Source organism: Lactuca saligna, chromosome 4 (assembly GCF_052625555.1).
Source record: "Lactuca saligna cultivar CGN05327 chromosome 4, ASM5262555v1, whole genome shotgun sequence".
Taxonomy (NCBI): domain Eukaryota; kingdom Viridiplantae; phylum Streptophyta; class Magnoliopsida; order Asterales; family Asteraceae; genus Lactuca; species Lactuca saligna.
In genome coordinates this window covers 102,457,701-102,479,658 of record NC_136420.1, presented here as the reverse complement: position 1 = coordinate 102,479,658, position 21,958 = coordinate 102,457,701, and the positions used below count along the sequence as shown (strand labels likewise).

General features: G+C 35.8%; 1 protein-coding gene and 1 pseudogene across 1 annotated transcript; one reads left to right on the top strand and one right to left on the bottom strand.

Moving 5' to 3' along the window:
• Positions 1-12,006: 12,006 nt before the first annotated feature.
• Positions 12,007-14,377, top strand: LOC145042512 (pentatricopeptide repeat-containing protein At1g08070, chloroplastic pseudogene; annotated as a pseudogene).
• Positions 14,378-14,455: 78 nt separating this feature from the next.
• LOC145042513 (serine/threonine-protein kinase STY13-like) lies at positions 14,456-16,535 on the bottom strand. Its single transcript, XM_078990954.1, has 6 exons — positions 16,299-16,535; positions 16,052-16,184; positions 15,759-15,954; positions 15,173-15,297; positions 14,939-15,097; positions 14,456-14,864 (listed from the first exon to the last, which is right to left on the bottom strand). The coding sequence occupies exons 1-6, from the start codon at positions 16,427-16,429 to the stop codon at positions 14,550-14,552; spliced, it is 1,059 nt and encodes a 352-aa protein (XP_078847080.1). The 5' UTR covers positions 16,430-16,535; the 3' UTR covers positions 14,456-14,549.
• Positions 16,536-21,958: the final 5,423 nt, after the last annotated feature.

Genomic DNA, 21,958 nt, shown 5'->3' with positions numbered 1-21,958 from the left:
TCACAAAATATACAATTTCACCATACATATATATAAACAACTCTTATCCCACCCCGTCGATCCTCGCAACGAGGCTATCCATACTCTCGGACCTAAGATTAGTCGTTTTACCTACTCCATACTCTCGGATCAGAAATGAACGAATTTACCAAATCCATAATCTCGAACGAGGAACGAATGATTAATCCATACTCTCGGATTAAAGATGAATGATTATGCCTAATCCATACTCTCGGACTAGGGACAATAGCTAATCCATACTCTCGGATTAACGACGAATGATTATGCCTAATCCATATTCTCGGACTAGGGACAATGACTATGTCTAATCCATACTCCCGGATAAGTGACATATACTAACTTCTATTCTCTGAGTTTAACTCACTTGTACTCGTAAGAATATACTACCCAATATTCCTCATATTTAATTTAGGTCTACTCTTTATCCTAAATTATCAAATATAATCAGGTATGTTCTTTAACACGAATTTCAAGCAACATCAATTAACTCGCACATAAACATATAATTAATACTTCAATCAATACTTGTATTAAAATCATGTTCATGAAAGGGACTATGCACTCACCTGAGAAGGTGGTGACTCGGTACTCGGACAGCGCTTCGTTTACTTTAAAATAATTTCCTTCGACAAAACCTAGTATTATCACCAATAGATTTTAGTCTATTATTCGCCGAGACTAATTAATAGTCTAGCTATTATTACTATTAGGGGTGTGGATACCTTCCCTAACACAACGCGTTTTAAAGCCGTGAGGGCAGCAGATCCCATAAGAACTCTGCAGTTAAGCGTGCTCGGGCGGGAGTAGTACCGGGATGGGTGACCCCCTGGGAAGTCCTCGTGCCGAGTGGCCCAAAGCGGACAATATTGTGATACGTGCCAGAGGGGGGATGTTACAAATGGTATCAGAGCTAGGGCACGGGGTGATGTGTTCGACGGGGACGTCAAACCCTATAATGGGGGGTGAAAGTGGGTTAGATATGATCCCATATCGGCTGGAAAGGAGAACTAACCCTTCCTTATAAGGGGTGTGGATACATTCCCTAACACAACGCGTTTTAAAGCCGTGAGGGCAGCAGATCCCATAAGAACTCGGCAGTTAAGCGTGCTTGGGCGGGAGTAGTACCGGGATGGGTGACCCCCTGGGAAGTCCTCGTGCCGAGTGGCCCAAAGCGGACAATATTGTGATACGTGCCAGAGGGGGGTGTTACACATCCAATCAATCAATAAAAGTGCTATATGCCAACCATAGTCTTGACATTATGCCATAAGCCGCCTTGTGGTCTTCCTTGCCAGGATGGGGGCCACAACCCTGGGTCTTACAAACAAGTGCCAGGATCCACCTCCGGTTCTTCCATGCAAGCATCACAAAGATGACTAGCATACAATCTACAATACTTAACTAATTAACTGTCAGAGTTCAGACTCTGGTCTTGCATACAATTTGCCAGAAGCCGCCTCCTGGTCTTTCATACAGCTGCCAAGGTGTATCATCGGGTCTTCCTACAATACATAAACCAAATGGATCGGAATTGGTGCCTTCGACCCATAGAACAAAGAGGAAAATCACCTAAAATGCAGAAGCTCACTGAAAGAAATCCCTAGCTGCTGCCCTGATGACACCCAATTAGCAATTGGGTTCCATTATAAGGCCCACCATCCATACTTGGGGTAAAATGACCATTTTACATTTGACCCAGTCATGAACCAAAACTGAGGCCCAAAACCAAAAGATCCATAAAGGCCCAATCATGGCCTAATTTTCCAAATTGGGCCCAACCCCATATGAGCCTTATCCTAAGCCCATAATTTCTTTAGTTACAATTTAGATTACCACAAGTACCCCCCTAGGACATACTTGGTCAGAGACAAAATTCAAAATTCAAGATCAACAATCCATGTTGAACCAACACACCATGTTGTCCTTCAACACGCTGTGTTTCTCCTTCAACTTCGAATCGGGAAAAACTAAGCCAACACGCCATGTTTGCCTAAGATCTAACAACTTAATGAGATCTAGACTAAAATGAGCTCCAAAGCACCGTGTTTGCCTAATATAAGTTGCCTTCACCAAATCCAAGAGCTCTAAAGCTCAGATCATGACCAAAATGAGATCTAGAAGGGTAAATTTTCCAACTTTACCCCTGGGAACCACCGAGATGGGTCCAAACCCAAACCCTAGACTTAAAAGAGTGAGGGCTTAACCATTAAGCACTTAATTTCAAAGACAAAGCCCCAAAATGTAGATCTAACACCCTAGAGCTGGAAGACAATGTAAAGTTGCCAACTTTACATTCATGCATGCTTAGAAAAAGCTCAAATGCTCAAGAAGGGCTTAATAAGGGACTTAATGCATATATGAGGCCTATAATCTTTTAAACCTTGCACCTTTTTGCCAAAGGAGTCCATGAAAACCCCAAATTTGAAACAATAGGTCTTTGGGTTGTCCTAATCCCAACATCCATCCAAACCATGGCTAAAACATAACAATTAAACCCAAAATAGAGATCTAGGCATCTAGAAATCTGTTGGTTTTTATGTACTCTAACATTCTTATGGTGTACATACAATCCTAATGCTTTGGATCTAAGTTTTCTCTAATTATACATGCAATAAACATTTTCCAAAGCATGAAGCTTAAACTAGCATGCAAGGTGATATTTGAATCATAAAAACTAGTTAGAATATTACCTTGTGTAGTAGCTTGAATAACTTGGCCTAAAGAAAGCTTAGCACCCCAAGTGTGATGCCTCAAATGGAATCATAAAACAACAAGAACAATTAGGATGAATATGAGAGAGGTTATGGAGACTAGAAATCAGATTCTACTTCTTGAAAAAATGCAGAGTATAACCAGTTTTAGCTTATTAATATATATATATATATATATATATATATATATGTGTGTGTGTGTGTGTGTGTGTGTAGAATATCAAGGGTCATGTGTAACCCTAATCCATACCCATAAGCTTATGATCCACCCATTTGATTTGGATAAATACTTCATGGATTAACCCATAAGCCCATCACAAATCAAAACATGGATCATTAGCCCAACTCATATGTATCAATTTAATTAGTCTCTTTTGATCACTAAATTAATCCTTAAATTATTTCTTGATCAATACTAATTAAATAATATGATTCCCCAATTAATATATTATACTTATAATATATTAATAAATCATAATTAATCTCTTACTCAAATATCCTTCCTAACATATTGCTTTGATGAATGCAACCCAAATGAACCATGCTACTATCGGGTCAAGTACATACAAATTATAGTTATGGGCTTAGACACCTTTTCCAAGAGTCTTCTACTTGGATAAGTCTAATAACTATAATTACCAATGTGACTTAATATCCTATTAGCAATCATAGCTCTCAGAAAGCCGTTGTTGAACTCTGACGCGTCCATTAGATAAGGGATCATATATTCTTCCATTCTACACGATATTGTATGATTTGAGACATCGATTATAATCATTCTCTCTGTTCGTGTGTTGTTTCCCGATTTCCAATTTATGATGACTGACTAATTGAACAAATCAAATCAGTCCAGGCTTGACCAAGCGCTTAGCGTTGTCACCACTAAATCATCAAGGGCCCCACAAATATTGCTTTTATCCTATATTGGGTAAAAGGAATGGATAAACTTTGAATCATATGCTTGATGTACTTACTCATCCAATCACACACGATAACACATTTTATAACACCGAGTTACTGGTGCGTTTACGCATCATCAATATGCAACCGACTTGTAAAATACAACTCACATGTCTTGGTTTCAAGAATATAAGATATTATCGCCTCATGATCACTCGTGATAAAATTCATGAAGTCAAATGAGTGTGGGTTTAGTCCAATACTCAAATCTTATTACATGAGTACTCATGAATACTGCATCAAACTTGTGCTATGTCTAAACACCTTTAGATAATCTACAGACCCATTCATGACAGTTTAGCTTCAATACCTACTTCCAAAGTATGATTGACTGTGGATAGTTTAAATAATCTAGTTATTCGGGAAGTCAAAACATTCGAAGTGAAACAAAAGAATAATTGAATCCAATATGGTCTCAAAACTTTTGAATATAAATGAAACACCTTATTTAATCACCATATTGACTAAACATTATTCATTGTATATTGTTTCGATTAATCAACTTAATACTTGAATTAAAACAATAGTTATACCATGCCCCAAGCATGCACACTATGTTTACCTATGATCCTTTCTTTGTGAAATAGATCAATTGAAAACATTTTCAATGATGCTCATTTCACAATTCCAAATCCTTATCATAAATGTAAGAATACCAAATTCTTGCCATTTACTGAAATTTGTTAGATTCTAAACTTATATGCAATGATCCTCTTGTACTAACTATGAAAAAAAAGTAATAGAGACTTGGCAAAAGGCATTTCAAAGTATTCCAATGGAGAGCAATTCCATGGAAACGAAGTCTCATATTCAAAGTGCATTCATTTGAACATCCTTCTTGCATTAAGTTTTCTAATCTTACACAGATTTAAAGAATAACTTCCACTTATGGAAACATTTCCATATTCCCATTTTGACTATCACATCTGAACAAGAGTTACCTCTTCTCAAAGTATGTCAATATGGTCCTTCCAAAATTTACACTATACTTCCAATTGTCCATAAGCAACCAATCTTTGGTAAACCTCATACATTACCATATTCCCATTTTGACTATCACTTCTGAACAAGAGTTACCTCTTCTCAGAGTACGTCAATATGGTACTTCCAAAATTTACACTATACTTCCAACTATCCATAAGCAACCAATCTTTGGTAAACCTCAGATTGTCCTCGACAATTGCTTAACCATTTTAGTCACATCTCGTTCTAGTCCCTGTTCCCTCTTAATGCCCCAGGCATTTGGAAAATTAGAATAGATTAATATTATAGCATATGCAATCGATCCTATACCCGAAGCATATGGGATATGATACATAATGCTTTACATAAAAACATGATACTTTACCATTCTCTTGCTATAACATTTCCATATATAGATTTTCCTTATGCCAAAACTTTTCAACATAACATTCATATATATCCTTGACTAAATTTGATTAAAATCTCAATCTAAGCTTTTAGATTTGAAATGAAGTATGAATTCCGCTCCCTTAATTATAGCAAAACAACTTTTCAAACCCAACAACTCTGCGAATTGAAACATTTGTTTTCTATAATTAACATTGCTACCTCGCAACACTTAACGTAATAATTGTGTTCCTACTAGCATAATAATTACGTTCTTACTAGCACAACACTTATGCTCCCACTAGCTTTGACGTGTACCCATAAATCAATTGGACTTCTAGAAAACAATACTTATTGACTTTCATTACCAAAGTTCAAATTTCTGATACGAGATGACTCAATAAGACTTTATCTAGGCTTCTCAAAATCATACACCTTTCCTTAGGTAGTTCATATGTATGTCTAAACAATTTTAGAACTTACAACAATAAGTCTCAAATGTTTAGACCTTTTGTCATTTCTTGCAATTTGAACTATGAAGAGGGATGTCATAATCATAATCGAAATTTTTGAATGCAAATATCACAATTGCTATCTCCTTAAAATCTACTTAGTAAAAGCGTTTCCTCACAATCATTTTCATGAATTGGAGAAAAGCCTTATGACACTTAGATTTTATGGTGTATGTGTTCCTATCCATGTGAATTTGTCATAACCATAATTGCAAGACACGATGGTGATAAATCCAATCTCATATCGACTGAACTTGTTCAATCTTAATTTCTTGCCACATGGAAGCACAAGGCCTACCATTACTTCCAAGTTGTTGAGCAGACTACCATTACTGATCAATGAACTTTCACCGATCAAGATGATTTGCCTTATGCAAACAAATGAGAACTCATAGAACTCACCTGCATAGTCAACTTTAACTGGAATGGGCATAAAAACAAGAACATGTCAATACAATAGCTTACAAACCTCAACTAGTTGCTAGCGATTAACAATAGGTTTATTCTTGATTAATTATTGAAGCTTTTCAAGGTCCTTAAGACTCCCACTGTCCTCTTGACATATAATATTCTTTGTTAAGAAACATTCCTTGACAAACAAATATTCAAGAGTTAGTGCAGATTCTTATCAAGAATAACACTTCATATAATTGGTCTTAGTTGGTCTTCGTTTTATCTAAAGCATCACAACTACCAATTTTAAATGTGCATGAGCATGAACCATTTCTTACTCCATATTTCATGATGTGTTCTAAACCTACTTAAGATATGTCACTCAAGTCACAATCTTGGAGTATGACTCTAAGACTTTATTTTGGAACGAAGTATGACTCACCTTTTGATTTAACCATTTCAACAATTCACGATTCCTCTTCTTAGCCATACAAATGCACTAAGATGTCCTTAGAGGATCAATTGTGATATGGTTTCATAATCACTAAGATAATCATAAAACCACGATACTCAAGTACTCTCCCTTCCTTTCAGATTGGAGAAACTTTTGTCTTTATACCTAATTTGATTGTTCTTATTCGTTCTGCTACACATTGAAACTATTTTCAATGATTCAGAGTTATACTTAATCTTGTAAGTTTAACCATATTTACTAAACTTTTAGTAAATCATGACGAATAGTTTTATCGTTCTTTGTGGTGACCTGACCAATGCACAACCAAGTGTACCCGATCCCCTAGTTCTTCACTTGACTCACATATACATGTGAATAAGGAATTAGTCTTAATTTCCCAAAGATGAAGATTCTCATTCATCACACAATATAAGTTGCACGATTCCAAGTTTCTATCCAACTGAAGCTTTGGGTGATGATAATCTTTCCTTATTTGGTAAATTTTAACATTACCACAAACGAAAGAATCAAATCAATTGCTTAAGAAATGAAACATACAAACATCAATTTTCACAAATGCCATTGCAAGGATAAATATAAAATAAGACAAAAACTAAATTGTTTCTTTATTTATAAAACACAGAAAACTTGTCCTTACAATGCAATTCCAAATTAGAAATATGTTATTACATATTCCTAAGCAACCTATCATAACTCCTAGTAGCAACTCACATATCTGATCATCGAACCATGCGATTGAAATCCATCTCTTCGATACCAGACTCAGCTTACTCTTCCTTTAAGCTTCATTCTTTCTCTTTGATTCTGAAGTGGAACCATACAATTTGATTCTACCATCTATTAGATCTCTCATGTAGTCAGGGCAGCTTCACTTTCAATGTCCTTTTTCTTGGAAATAGAAGCAAATTAAAGTTTAGTTGATTTTCCATAAGATTCGGGACGACCATAATTGACTGAACTAGACATCTACAAGGGAGAAATTAAAGTTTAGTTGATTTAAGTCCATAATATAACACCCAAATGAAATATTAAGGCTAAGACCCAACACAATAATTTACAATTCGGAAGAGGGATGCCGTAATCTAATTGCAAATTATTTGAAGGTAGGTAAATAACGATTTACCAATTTCCACCATGAAAAACGATAATGAATTTTAGGTTTTAAACGAATTGAAATTCCTAGATTCTTTGAGATTCATTGAACTGTTCAATGACATGTTTAATCTCGATTATGCCATTCAAGTTTGTGACTGGGATGTCGAGGATCACAAACAAGGTGTGAATAACCATGCAAACTAGCTTGGTACTCTCGATGTTACATATCACCTAATCAATGTGTTGGTTAACCACACACACTCCATTGATCCATGATTAACATCAATCTACCCTTTTCCACACATTGTTAGTCCCAAATTAGTGTTTCGGTTAACCACACACGCTCCACTAACGACTTAACAAGGTGCAAAGTGCAATTTCATGGGCTAGCATCAATTCACATTTTTCCTAAGTAACTAAGATTGAGAATTTATAAGCGTTTAGTTACTTAGTATTTCATTATACTTTTAATGAGAGTTTAGTGTCCTATGCTACCCGTTCAGCTAACGACCATCCACCAGTCAAGGAAGTGGTGGGTGAGAGTGGACACCCATTAAACCACCGTTTTATACGCAATAACCTTATACCCCCTTTATAGACCGACTTCGTGAATGAGGTCTACTACTGGTAAGACAGACTTTTTAATTATACATATATAATATATTAAACTTTTATTTTTATATAGTATAAGGGTGTATTTTAAACATTTAAAATATTAGGTGGTTTAATCTATTAATTAAACTAGACTTTTAATCTAATAAAACTCAAACCATATAATTATGGATTTATTAATACTCTTTAATTAATATTTTAATTAATTATCAACAAAGCCATAATTAAAACTTTAAATTCTAAACTTAAGTTATGAAGTCAAAAATTTTAATATTTAATATTTCACAATTAAAACCTTTTTAATCAAATTTTAAATTCCAAAACTTGAGGCCAAGTTTTGAAACTTTTCAAAAACCCTTGAGTTTTATAACTTATAATTTAGGTTATATTAAAGAGACTTTCCGAGGTCCATAACTTGAGGACAAGTTATGAAACTCTTCAAGACCTTTGGACTCCAAAACTTGATGACAAGATTTGTAACCATCAAGACTCTTGAATTCCATAACTCAAAGAAGCTAATTTGTTTTATGAGTTAGACTTTTCATATCAATAATTTATGGAGGTTTCATAAACTCTTTAGATCAAACTTTTACACTAATAATATAATCAAGTAATTTTATCTTTAACAAATTTGAGCCAATTCAGCTCATATATCAAAATGATCCAAAATTTATAAATAATTAGTTTTTCACAAAATCAAGTAATTATCTTAAAATTTGACAATCATCATGTTATTGGATGGGGATAAACACTACTATATTAGTAAAATCAAATTTTATGAACCAAAATAGTTTGTGGTAATGATCCTAATCTAAAACATGCCAAAAACTCGAAAAATCTGCGAACAGGCGGCCTAACTCGTCGAGTCTGATAATGGACTCGTCGAGTTCATGAACTTATGAGCCAACTCGATGAGTTCATTCATGGACTCGTCGAGTCCAGCAGTTATACATCATTTTTCTTATTTTTTCAACTTTAAAAATTAACACAATTGCATCAATATAATAAAAAACAACTCATGGCTCTGATACAATTGTTAGGTTTTATGTACTCTAACATTCATATGGTGCACATACAACTCTAATGCTTTGGATCTAAGTTTTCTCTAATTATACATGCAATAAACATTTTCCAAAGCATGAAGCCTAAACTAGCATGCAAGATGATATTTGAATCATAAAAACTAGTTAGAATATTACCTTGTGTAGTAGCTTGAATAACTTGGCCTCAAGAAAGCTTAGAACCCCAAGTGTGATGTCTCAAATGGAACCACAAAACACCAAGAACAATTAGGATGAATATGAGAGAGGTTATAAGGGCTAGAAATCGGATTATACTTCTTGAAAAAGGTGCAAAGTATAACCGATTTCAGCTTATGAATATATATATATATATATATATATATATGTGTGTGTGTGTGTGTGTGTGTGTGTGTGTGTAGAATATCAAGGGTCATGTGTAACCCTAATCCATACCCATAAGCTTATGATCCACCCATTTGATTTGGATAAATACTTCATGGATTAACCCATAAGCCCATCACAAATCAAAACATGGATCATTAGCCCAACTCATATGTATCAATTTAATTAGTCTCTTTTGATCACTAAATTAATCTTTAAATTAATTCTTGATCAATACTAATTAAATAATATGATTCCCCAATTAATATATTATACTTATAATATATTAATAAATCATAATTAACCTCTTACTCAAATATCCTTCCTAACATATTGCTTTGATGAATGCAACCCAAATGAACCATGCTACTATCGGGTTAAGTACATACCAATTATAGTTATGAGCTTAGACACCTTTTCCAACACAATCAATATAAGAACTTGATACCTCAAACTCCTTATAAAATGGATAGTGGTTCTGGATCTAAGACTTCCTTCTCGAAGCTTATAAACTTCAAGATCTTCTAACTCCTTCACAATGCACAATATGAACACCAAACTTTCTTCCAATGGTCAAATGCTTGACAATGGAGACTACAACTCGTTTTAGGGTTTTGATAACAATGGAGGCTGATAAGTAGGCCAACCAATGGGATTTAAGGCCTTTAATTAGGGTGGAACACCCTAAAAATTAAGGTTTCCTTCCCAGCTGCCAACACGCTGTGTTGAGACACCTTAACACGTCGTGTTGGTTCATTAAAATCCATGGACAAAAGCATCTTGACACGCCGTGTTGAGGCTTCAACACGCCGTGTCCCAAAGAGAAAGTTAACAATTTGGAATCAACTTCATATCGGATATCAAACGTTACAATTGGGTCATGTGCAGCTGCTCACTTTGCCCCTTCCTCTGCATCCCCATGGAGGTTATGAAAGTTATAGAGAGTGATTACATATACGGTGACTTTGCAAGTCACATGCTAACTCTGTCAAGACGAGAAGAAGGGTAATAGGAGACGGTTCTCGCCAAAGCAACATGACCTTTTGACGGTGACAAGAGATTGTAAGGTTCGAGTTTTAGTTTTTAATGTTTTGTGTAACTTTTTGTTAATTTATTTGTAAGGTTTTATAGAAATTATAGTACATTAAATAATGGTTAGAATTTGTAGTATTTTTAGATTAAAATATAATAATATATTAAACTTTTTTTATTCATATTATTTAATCTAATGCTAGCGGTTAGGATTTGTAAAGTATTTATTTCATGATTTGGATTATTATATTCATAGGTTTTCTGCCATTCATGTAATCACTTTTTAGAAAAAAAACACAGCAACAAGGTATACGTTTTCGCGTTGGGTGGAAGATAGTTAAGCTTATTTACATATAAGAAAATAATATATAAAATTTATTTTGGGGATTTAGTTGCACACCCAACGCCAAAACTAGCTTCACCATTGCCCTTACCAGCAACACTCAGTCCCATCTTCGTCCCCTTCTTGGCGACAACTAATCATATCGTCCCCTCCCTTGTATTCACTCGTTCATTGACTCAATTCTTTTGTTGTGATGTCTTCATCATTTTAAACACACTTCTTCTCAATCAATGCACACTTCTATACTAATAAAATATCTTTAATTTCACATACCAAACATCTTACAATACATGGCTACAATGAAAACAACATAGGAACAAAGAGATTGCTCCTTATTTAGATCAATAAGACAGGCAATACAAACATTACATAATCCATACTAAAACACAATCCAAACTTCTTCGTTGTTAATATAAATAATTAAACGTTCCAAACTTGTTCAACTCAAAGTTCTTATGCTTTCGTGTGATGAACCCGTCAGCTTCACTATCAACGCTTTCCTTAATAACTTTTTGATTTCCAAAGTTATCAACCGATTCAATAACCCTCTCATCATGCTCAACAAAGTGGACTTGCTTGCGTGGCTCTATTGAGCCATGTCGGTGATTTTTATGCACAGGACTAGCACGATGTTCCTCAAACACAACACGATTCGGGTAGCCAACAACAGGGCGCTCATGATGTTCCTCAAAGGCAACACGATGCGGGTAGCCAACAATAGGGCGCTCATGATGTTCCTCAAAGGCAACACGATGCGGGTAGCCAACAATAGGGCGCTCATGATGTTCCTCAAAGGCAACACGATGCGGGTAGCCAACAATAGGGCGCTCCTCTTCAAACATGACACGATTGTCATCAAATACCAAGTTGATGTTGTTGGATTGAGGAACATCATAGGTGACTATAGGATCCCTACGCATGTTCATACGGTTGTTGAAACCATAACCATGGTTTAAGCTTCTAGACATTGTTTTTTCTTGTTTGTGTGAAGTATAATTGTGTTTATGATAATTCTAAGATATTTATAAACACTCCGGAGGATGTAGTCATTGCGAATATGTTTTGGAAAAGACTGGTTGTCACTACTGAATCGAATTCTTTTTATATCATATGGTGGTATGGCAATGGAATAAATTGGTTGGACATAAGTGGTAAATGATATGCACGTTTATTCCTTTGTTGCTTTTGTATTGCGTTATCTTGATTTCGAAGCTATAATATATCAAGTATATCATGTATACGTATTATCCAAACAGGGTCCCCCTAAAGATTCGAGCTTTAGAAATTATAATTCTTGTTTCTCAAGCTTGAAACAAGAAAGGATAATGGCTGTTGCACTTTCCATCTCTCCCGCCAAAATAACCACCACAAAACCTATAATAATCACTCAATTCCCTGATAATCCAAAACCACTGATTCTTGAAAAATGCAAGACTGTAAGAGACCTCAACCAAATTCATGCCCATCTCATCAAAACCCGTTTCATCAGCAGTCCGTCGGTGGCGGAAAACTTCCTCGAATCCGCTGCCATCCTCCTGCGTCACCAACCTATGGATTACGCCATCTCAGTTTTCGAGAAGTTAAACGAGCCCAATTCATCTGCATACAACATCATGTTAAGGGGCCTGACTTTGAAAAATTTCTCTCATGAAGCTATTCTTATGTTCAAGCAAATGAAGGAAACGTCGGTGGAGCCAGACGAGTTTACCTTTCCTTGTGTTTTAAAAGCTTGCTCAAGATTACGAGCTTTGGAGGAGGGGAAACAGATTCACGGCCAGCTTATGAAATTGGGATGCAGATCGTCTGGGTTTGCCGAGAATGGTCTGATCAAAATGTATGCAAACTGTGGGCAATCTGGGATTGCTCGCAAGGTGTTTGATGAAATGTCTGAAAGAGACATTTTTGCATGGAACGCGTTGTTTTCTGGTTATACAAAGAGTGGGAGCTGGAAAGAAGCTGTTGATTTGTTTCACTACATGCTTGAAACAGATACGAAGTTTGATGAGGTCACTTTAGTTAGTGTTTTGACAGCTTGTGGACGTGTTGGTGCTTTGAAGTTAGGGGAATGGATCAAAGAGTATATAGAAGCAAATGGGCTCAAAAGGAATCCGACTTTAATCACTTCTCTTGTTGACATGTATGCTAAATGTGGGCATGTAGATAAAGCTCGAAGTTTGTTTAATCAAATGTCACATAAGGATGTGGTTGCTTGGAGTGCAATGATATCTGGATACAACCAAACAAATAGATGCAAAGAAGCACTTTCCCTATTTCATGACATGCAAAAAGCTAACATTGAACCCAATGAGGTCACCATGGTCAGTGTCCTTTCTTCATGTGCTGAACTTGGAGCTTTAGCAACGGGTAAATGGGTCCATATCCACATAAACAAGAAAAAATTACCACTTACAGTAACACTCGGAACTGCTTTGTTACATTTTTATGCAAAATGTGGCTCTATTGATAACTCAATTGAAGTCTTCAAAAAAATGTCAAGAAAGAATGTATTGTCATGGAGTGTACTCATTCAAGGACTTGCAAGCAATGGACAAGGGGAGAAAGCTCTCAACTACTTTGACCTGATGTTGACCAAACATATACAACCAAATGATATAACTTTCATTGGTGTTCTTTCTGCTTGTAGCCACTCAGGTTTAGTTGAAAAAGGTCGTGAGTTGTTTTCAAGTATGATTAAAGATTTTGATATAGAACCAAAAATCGAGCATTATGGTTGCATGGTTGATATGTTAGGGAGAGCTGGATTATTGGAGGAGGCGTATCAATTTATACAAAACATGCCGATGAACATGAAGCCAAATGCACTTATCTGGAGGACATTATTGGCATCATGCAAAGTTTATAAAAACATTGGAATTGGAGAAGAGTCATTGAAGAAGATAATGAATTTAGAAACTGTTCATAGTGGAGACTATTTACTTCTATCTAGCATCTATGCATCAGTTGGTAGATTAGAAGATGCATTTAGGGTAAGAAGAGAGATGAAAGAAAAGGGTGTTGTTAAAAAGACTCCAGGGTGTAGCTCAATTGAAGTCAATGGTGTCATTCATGAGTTTTTTGCTGAAGATGATGCGAATTTTGAGTCTGAGAAAATATACGCAGCTACTGAAAAAATGATGAAGAAGATAAAGTTGGCAGGTTATGTGATGAATAAAGAAGATGCAAGATTGGAGGCAGAAGAACATGATAAAGAAAAATCGGTTTCTCATCATAGTGAGAAATTAGCAATTGCTTTTGGGCTTATTAAAACTTCCATTGGTACCCCTATTAGGGTTTCAAAGAATCTTCGGGTGTGTAATGATTGTCATGAAGCAACAAAAATGATTTCAAAAGTTTATAAGAGAGAGATAATTGTTAGGGATCGAACTCGGTTTCATCATTTCAAAGATGGATTGTGTTCTTGCAATGATTACTGGTGAAAATTTTGTAATGAACAGAAATTTCGTCAAAAACTTGTTTAAAATGGTAAATAGAGAAGCAAACAAGATCTATATCATATCATATAACCCAGAACTGAATAATTTACAAGATGATAAAGTTAGCATTTTTCTTAGAAAAACACCACAGCGTTTATAAAAAAATACACGTTCATACTTGATCACCTTGTGATATGGGGATTAATTTTTAATAGCACTGGTTAAAACAGAAAAAGAAACCTTTTGGCTTATTATGTTCCATTTCTCTAGGGGTATCCCCTGTAAAATTGCAGACTGCCATTAAAGCACTTGTGCCTGGAGATTCTGGAGACATGGGGGCATTTTCATTGACAAAAAGGCGAGAAGGAAGTATAGGTTTGGAGGGCAAAATGGTCGAAAAATAATGTAATAACATTTGTATGATTTGACTGAAGTTTGGTCTAGCATCTGGATCCTCCATCCAACATGAACTCAGAATCATTGCTAAATCTTCTGGTAGATCTTCCAAACTTGGCCTCACATTCTGAAAAAGATAAAAAGAAATTAAATATTTACTATTTTGCCCTTTAGGGAGAAATGATGAAGTTACTATTTTACCTTGAAAGCTGCAGCATAAGCAGCTTGGAGGTTGGACATACCCTCAAAGGGTAGTCGGTTGTGTAAAAGTTCCCATAATACAATTGCAAAGCTATAAGCATCTACTTTCTGGTTGTAATGCTTCTTTTCTCCTTGCCTTAGTGTCACAGTGCTATATAACTATTGACAAAAAAAAAATATATTTAAAGTCTTTATCTTTGATTTAAAAAAAAATTAAAAGATTAAAAAAATTACCTCTGGAGCCATCCAACGATATGTCCCTGTTTCAGCTGTCATCATCTCTGTAACTGTCTCTTCTCTTGCTAATCCAAAATCTACAAGTTTTAGTGTTCTTTGATCTTTTGTCAACACCAAGTTTTCTGTAGAAAATTAGAAATTAAATCAATTGTAGGATTTAAATTAGCCATGGGTATGTTTAGTTCCATGGAATGTAATCACCAAGGTAATGGAATGTGATTTTATATAAAAAAAAAATTTTCCTAGTAAATTTTTTGAAAAATAAAATTACAATTTAACTAAAATCATGAAATTATTGAAAAGGATTCGTGTCATTAAAAGTATTATAATTCAAAACGGGTTAGGAATCATGGAATCAATAATTCATTTGATTCCATCAAGCAAAATAAACAACTTTTCTTTTTTCATTTAAAAAAAAGGGTTCTTTTACAACTTTTCAATTTCATTCCATGTGGAATGAAAAAGAACACCTCCCGCGTGATAAACGAAGGAATCATATTTCCTTCGGGAATGATCAGTTCCATTCCATCAGACAAAACAAACGGTTTTTATTTTTTTCAATTCCAACGGATTCAAAGCTTACCAGGCTTTAGATCGCGATGAATGATTCCATGAGAATGCAAACACTCCATAGCACGAGCAATATCAAGTGCAAAACCAATAGCAACATGCATATCCAAACACCCCGGTCTTTTATTCAACATATATTTACGTAATGATCCTCCCGTTAAAATCTCCGTAACAATAACCATCATAGGCTCTTTACATGCCCCTATAAACTATTTAACACAAAAAAAGAAAAAAAAAACAATTTGTCACCTTTTTTATATTATTCTTTCTAATACAAAACTCAAAAAATATAAATCAAAATCAAACCTTTGCAAGATTCTTGTGTTGAACTCTAGACCACGTAGCAACCTCTCTCACAAACCGAGCTTCCCTCTTCACGATTTCTTCGGGTGTGTCACCTCTATGAACGATTTTGATCGCAACATTCTGGTTTTTATATCTAAATGAGAATTGGAAATTACCCATTTGCCCATTAGTCATATAACCAAAACAAAGAATCAAGATTCAAGATTGATTGATTGATTGATGAAGGTATGGGAATCTTTTTACTTACTTTCCTTCATAGACCTTTGCATGAGCTCCTTCACCAATTCTTGGCCCAACAAAAAGATGCTCGGGATGAATCAACCATTTGGGATCAAATCTATACTCATCAATTGAAGAGAAACTATCCATGCTTCCCATTTTTCTTTTTTCTTTCTTAGATATGCAAGATGAAGTCAACACAAATGCACCATTTTATTTGTAACCTTGAGAAGTTATATACATATATATATTCTCTCTCCCTTTTTTCTCTCTCTTTTACATTAAAGCCACATGGGATGATGCAACCAAAAAACAAAGGACAGTATTGTACTTTATTGTACTCGGAAAAAGGCAACAACACTCATCATAAGTCAATGATGCTAAGATTAGATCCAACACTTGGGAATGGGTATGAAATTAGATAACCAGTTTTGATATTTTTTATGTCGAGTTTTCTTTTTTATATCGTATTTTTGACATTAAAAATCGAAATGTATCTATTTTTTTATAAAGTGTTAATGAAAATTGAGGGTAAAGAAATTGATGAGTTGTTGATTGGGAGACAAAATTATTGAAGACGTTGGGTGATTGTCTTTTGGAGGAGAGAAAACAACAAAACAGGGCACGAGAGTGGGAAGTTATTCTGCAATGAATGAATAAATTAAAAGAGTTGCACATGGGAACTGATCCCTTTAACATGTGGGAGGAGATAGCGACTTTCCATAAATGCCCCTCGGCTAATTACCTTCTACCCCCCCTTAGTTTAGACTTGTAACGATATACGAAAGAAAAGTTGTGTAAAAATGGTAATAGTTTTAATTAATTCAATAATTAATAATTATAATGTAATTCACATGAAATTGTGGAGTCGGGCGTTATTTGGGTGTATAATAACAGTAATTTGGGTATGATTTTGATTTTTAATAGTTTCTTAAATCTACTAAGAATGACAATATTCTATATAAAGTCATTGAATTATTAAAATCTATATTTCTTCTTTTTTTCAAAGTACATGTGCTTCTTTATTGTTTGTTACGATATATCATATATTTATTGTTCCACAAGCAATCAAAGAAAAGCAATAAAAAAATATACATATATGTAATGTGATTTTTATTGTTACACAAGCAATCAAAGAAAATCAATAAAAACCGACACCAAATGTGGTTTGATCGATTTGACCTACATCTACGGGCATGAGTCAGACTTTGCTATTACTTGACAGCTTATGATACATATAACCGTAATCACTAGCAACTATAGGACCATACCAGGTATGACAGAAGGTGCGATTTTTTTATAGACTCATATACAAGTAAACTCAAAACAACTACATAAATCCATGTTGTCGCGAGGGGGAGGGGTCCCATACCCCATGGACTAAGTGTTTATTGTGTACGTCTTCGTGCCTAAGATCCTTAGTCTACTCTAAACACTTATACCTTTGAAAATCACCATTCGGGTTTCTTCATTTCGCATGGGTTGGATTATTTATTTGGTTCACCAAATTTCATGTCACTCACTAATATTATTCACATTGACTTGAATTGTCTTTAAGTATTCAAGATTTCCAAGATTCATCTCCTTCCTGTCAGTTTGCCCCGAAGGGACATACCTCCTGTGAACACTCTCCAAGTCCCAACCAATGCTTGAACATCTTCGTTTGTAACGCCTTTGTATACATATTTGTCGGGTTTGTTCAATATATATATATATATTCTCATAACATGTCTTCTTCAAGAACATCATGAACGAAATTCAATCTAACATCAATATGGTTCGTATTCTAGAATAATGCCCTCTGATTGCCACCATACAAAGTAGGCTTCTCCACCTTTAACTCAAGACTCTGAACAAGGCCATGTATCCATATGCATTCCTTTATCCCTTTGGTTATTGACATGTACTCTACATTGGTTGTGGACATGATAATTGTAGGTTGTAATGTTACCTTCTGACTAACAACACATTTAAACAAGATAAAATGCAATATAAAATTGATTTTCTCTTCACCGAGTCTCCGCCGTGATCCGAGTTTGCACAACCAGCTAGCCCATCGATACATTTTCTAGCATTGTAAACTAAATAATGTTAGGAGTTCTTTTAAGTGCAAGAGGATCCTTAAAGATGATACCTAAAGTGATTTGCTTGTCCAATGGTACTTATTGCTTTTCTTCACATAGTATGCTTGACTACTTTCTAATGAGCCTTTCCAGATTCCTCATAAACTTGCTTACCACACTAATGACATGATCTAACTTGGGTCCACTACAGACCCCATAAAATACCATTTATGTTATCTCATATTCAGGTTCAACTGATTCATAAAATACCTCAAGCTCTTGTAATCTGTGTAGATGGTACACCAGACCCCATACAAGTAATGTCATAAAATCTTTAGGGCGAAACCCATAGCCCCCAACTTCAGATCATGAGTAGGATAACTCGCCTCATGAGGGTTCATTTCCTCGAAGCTTAAGCAATCACATACCCCTCTGTATAAGCACTACACCCAAACCCATGATCGACGCATCACAATATACCACACCCTTGGGAAGGGTCAGTACTGGAGCCTCGCAAAGCTTCTGCCTTAGAGTCAAATTCCTCCTACTGCTTAGTCCCCCATCGAAAAGTGACATTCTTCTTTGTTAATCGGGTCAAAGGGGCAACAATCTTGGAGAAGTATTGGATGAATCTCCGCTAATACTCCACTAAACTTAGAAAGCTCTGAATCTCAATTGGGGACTTCAGGACCTCCCACTGCATCATGACCTCGATCTTGTCAGGGTCGAACAAAATTCCATCCTGGTTAACAATGTCACATTTAGAGAACTTCGCCCAACCAAAAACTATACCTCGCCCAACCAAAAGTCACATTTAGAGAACTTCACAAAAAGTCTCTCCCTCTTCAAGATCTTGAGAACCTCTCTTGGATACTCCTCATACTGCTCCTTAGTCTTAGAATAGACCAAGATACCATCGATAAATACAATCAACAATTGGTCCAACATCAGCCTGCATACTCGGTTCATGAGATCCATGAACGATGTCGATGTATTAGTAAGCCTAAAAGACATCACCATAAACCTGTAATCACTATAACGAGTCCTAAGGGCCATACTCTGCACATCCACATCCCTGACCCTCATATGATGATAACCCGGCCTCAAATCAATCTTGGAGAACTAAGATACACCCTAAAACTAATCAAACAAATCATCAATTTTTGGAAGTGGATAACGGTTCTTCCCAATTAACTTGTTCAGCTCTATCGATACACATATGGTAGGATCCATCCTTCGTTTTCACAAACATAATTGATGCTCCCCATTATGAACTACGTGGCCTGATTAATCCCTTATCTAACAACTCCTACATCTCCGAGGGTGCTAAGCGGTATGACGCCTTGGCTATCAAGGCCACATCCAAAATAAAATAAATATGAAATTCTACCTATCTCTTAGGAGGCACCCCGTAAAAATACTCAGGAAACATATCAGGGAAGTCTCAAACGATAGGTACACCATCCATATTATTCTTCTCCACAAACTGGGTATGCATAACATACACCAAAAATCCAGAGTATCCCTGTTGAAGATATCTCCTAGCCCTCACAGCTAAGCAAAAGTTGGTCCAAGCTGAGTGCCCTCGCCATGAATAACCAGTTCCCCTACTTGGGGTTCGAACTCTCACCAACTGATGCTCACAATCAATCATATCCCCATTTTATCTCAACCAATCCATGCCCACAATAATCTTTTTCCCTTACAGAGGAATAGGGACCAGATCTAAAACATCCCAAAAATACTAGCCAAAAATTTCGTTCTCAAAGTCATTTATCAAACATAAATATCATTACCATAGTGTAAAACCATAAAAATGTATCTCGAAAACTCATAAAATCTGACAAACATATAACAGTCTCATAATAAATATCAAAGTAAGCTCCCAGGCTAACAAACTGTGGTGTGTGCTACGCTATCAGCTCGAGCCCTTCTCTTTGCTAGCTGGAATACCTGAAACCAAAACTGAAATTGTAAGCACGAAGCTTAGTGAGCTCCCCCAAACTACCACATACCATACAAAGCACATATATCAAATAACATAACTTTGGGACTACTCCCAACTACATCGGGATGAATCCCAACATCAGCTTACCTGGCATCGGACTCCTGTCCGGCATCAGGCTCACCCCAACATCCGACCCCATCGGGCATCGGGCTTACCCCGACACATACATAGCATAACATATATCATAAACACATAACATAATCACATAATCTACATTGGGCTTTCCCTGACATCGGATCGAAGCCTAAAACATATCACATATAACACATAAACAAGCATACATCGGGCTTGCCCCGAAAAACATAATACATGGTATAATGACTAACATACATCGGGCTTACCCCATAACACATAACACATAACACATAACATATGACATAATTACATATACTTCATCGGGCTTGCCCGACATCGGACCGGAGCCCGAAACATATAACACATAACACATAAACATGCATGAATCACAAAGAAATCAAGCATTTATAACTACTTCTAGGGACCGCCCTGGCATCGGACCGAAGTCCAGAAACATATAGACTGCACCGGGCTAACCCTGGAATCAGGCTCGCCCCGACATACTCTACTACTTAAACGAGCCGACATTGTATCACACCCCAAAACCAAGAACGGCGGAAACGTTCTAGGGCGGAGGACGTCATGTAAAGTATCACAACACAGTAAATGTAAATAAGCAAACAACATCATCCATTGCATTAAATATAAAATTTTAATACAAGCGTGTTCTGTACAGTTATAGACACCAAAAATAATGTATATCAAAATAATAAGATGAGTCTTGGATGCGCTCCATCTTCTCAAAAGCTGGCCTCGGTACCTGTCTACTGATGACCTGAGAATACAAGTTATTTTGAAAGAGTTTATCAGTATTAAGCTGGTGAGTTCATAAGTATTTTAGTTTCGGTATTTGTCATCCAAAAACGTTTGAACATGTATCAAGTGTAAGTTTGTAAAATGTAAGTAAGTGTTTGTAATTGCTTGTACAAGTTTGAATCTCTCAGAAAAACCTATATTTTCTATTAAAGTAGCCTTCTACCAAGGCTTAACTGTTTTGTATGCTCTTTTTTTGTAAAAGTGTGTAATTTCCCAAGTGTAACTATCATTTAACAAAATATAGTTTTTACATTAAAGTTTAAGTGAAACAATCACTAAAAGTATGTAATGGGTAAATTATTGTAGTACTGTAGTGTTGTATTATAGGAACTACTGCTGTACTAACTACCTTAAACCGGATTTATATTAAGGTATCATGTGATAAATTGCACCATACTATCGACTGGTAACAACGACATACGAATGGTCGTAATAACGAAATGACGTTTGGCACTCGCAGACCCGCAGGTCCGGCTGTAGCTAGCAGCAAGGTGTAGGATAGTCAATCCAGTATAGATCTATACACAAACTCACGCTCTCCCTCCAAGAGAATTCTAGCTACAACTCGGGCCATGACAATTAAGGCATGATCCGATACAGTGGATCACAATTGTTAACGTATTCTTGTATATGTAATGTAATGAACTGTTCTAGTATAGTTGTATATGTTCTCTGTCTAGTATAGTTGTATATGTTCTCTTTCTAGTATAGTTGTATATGTTCTCT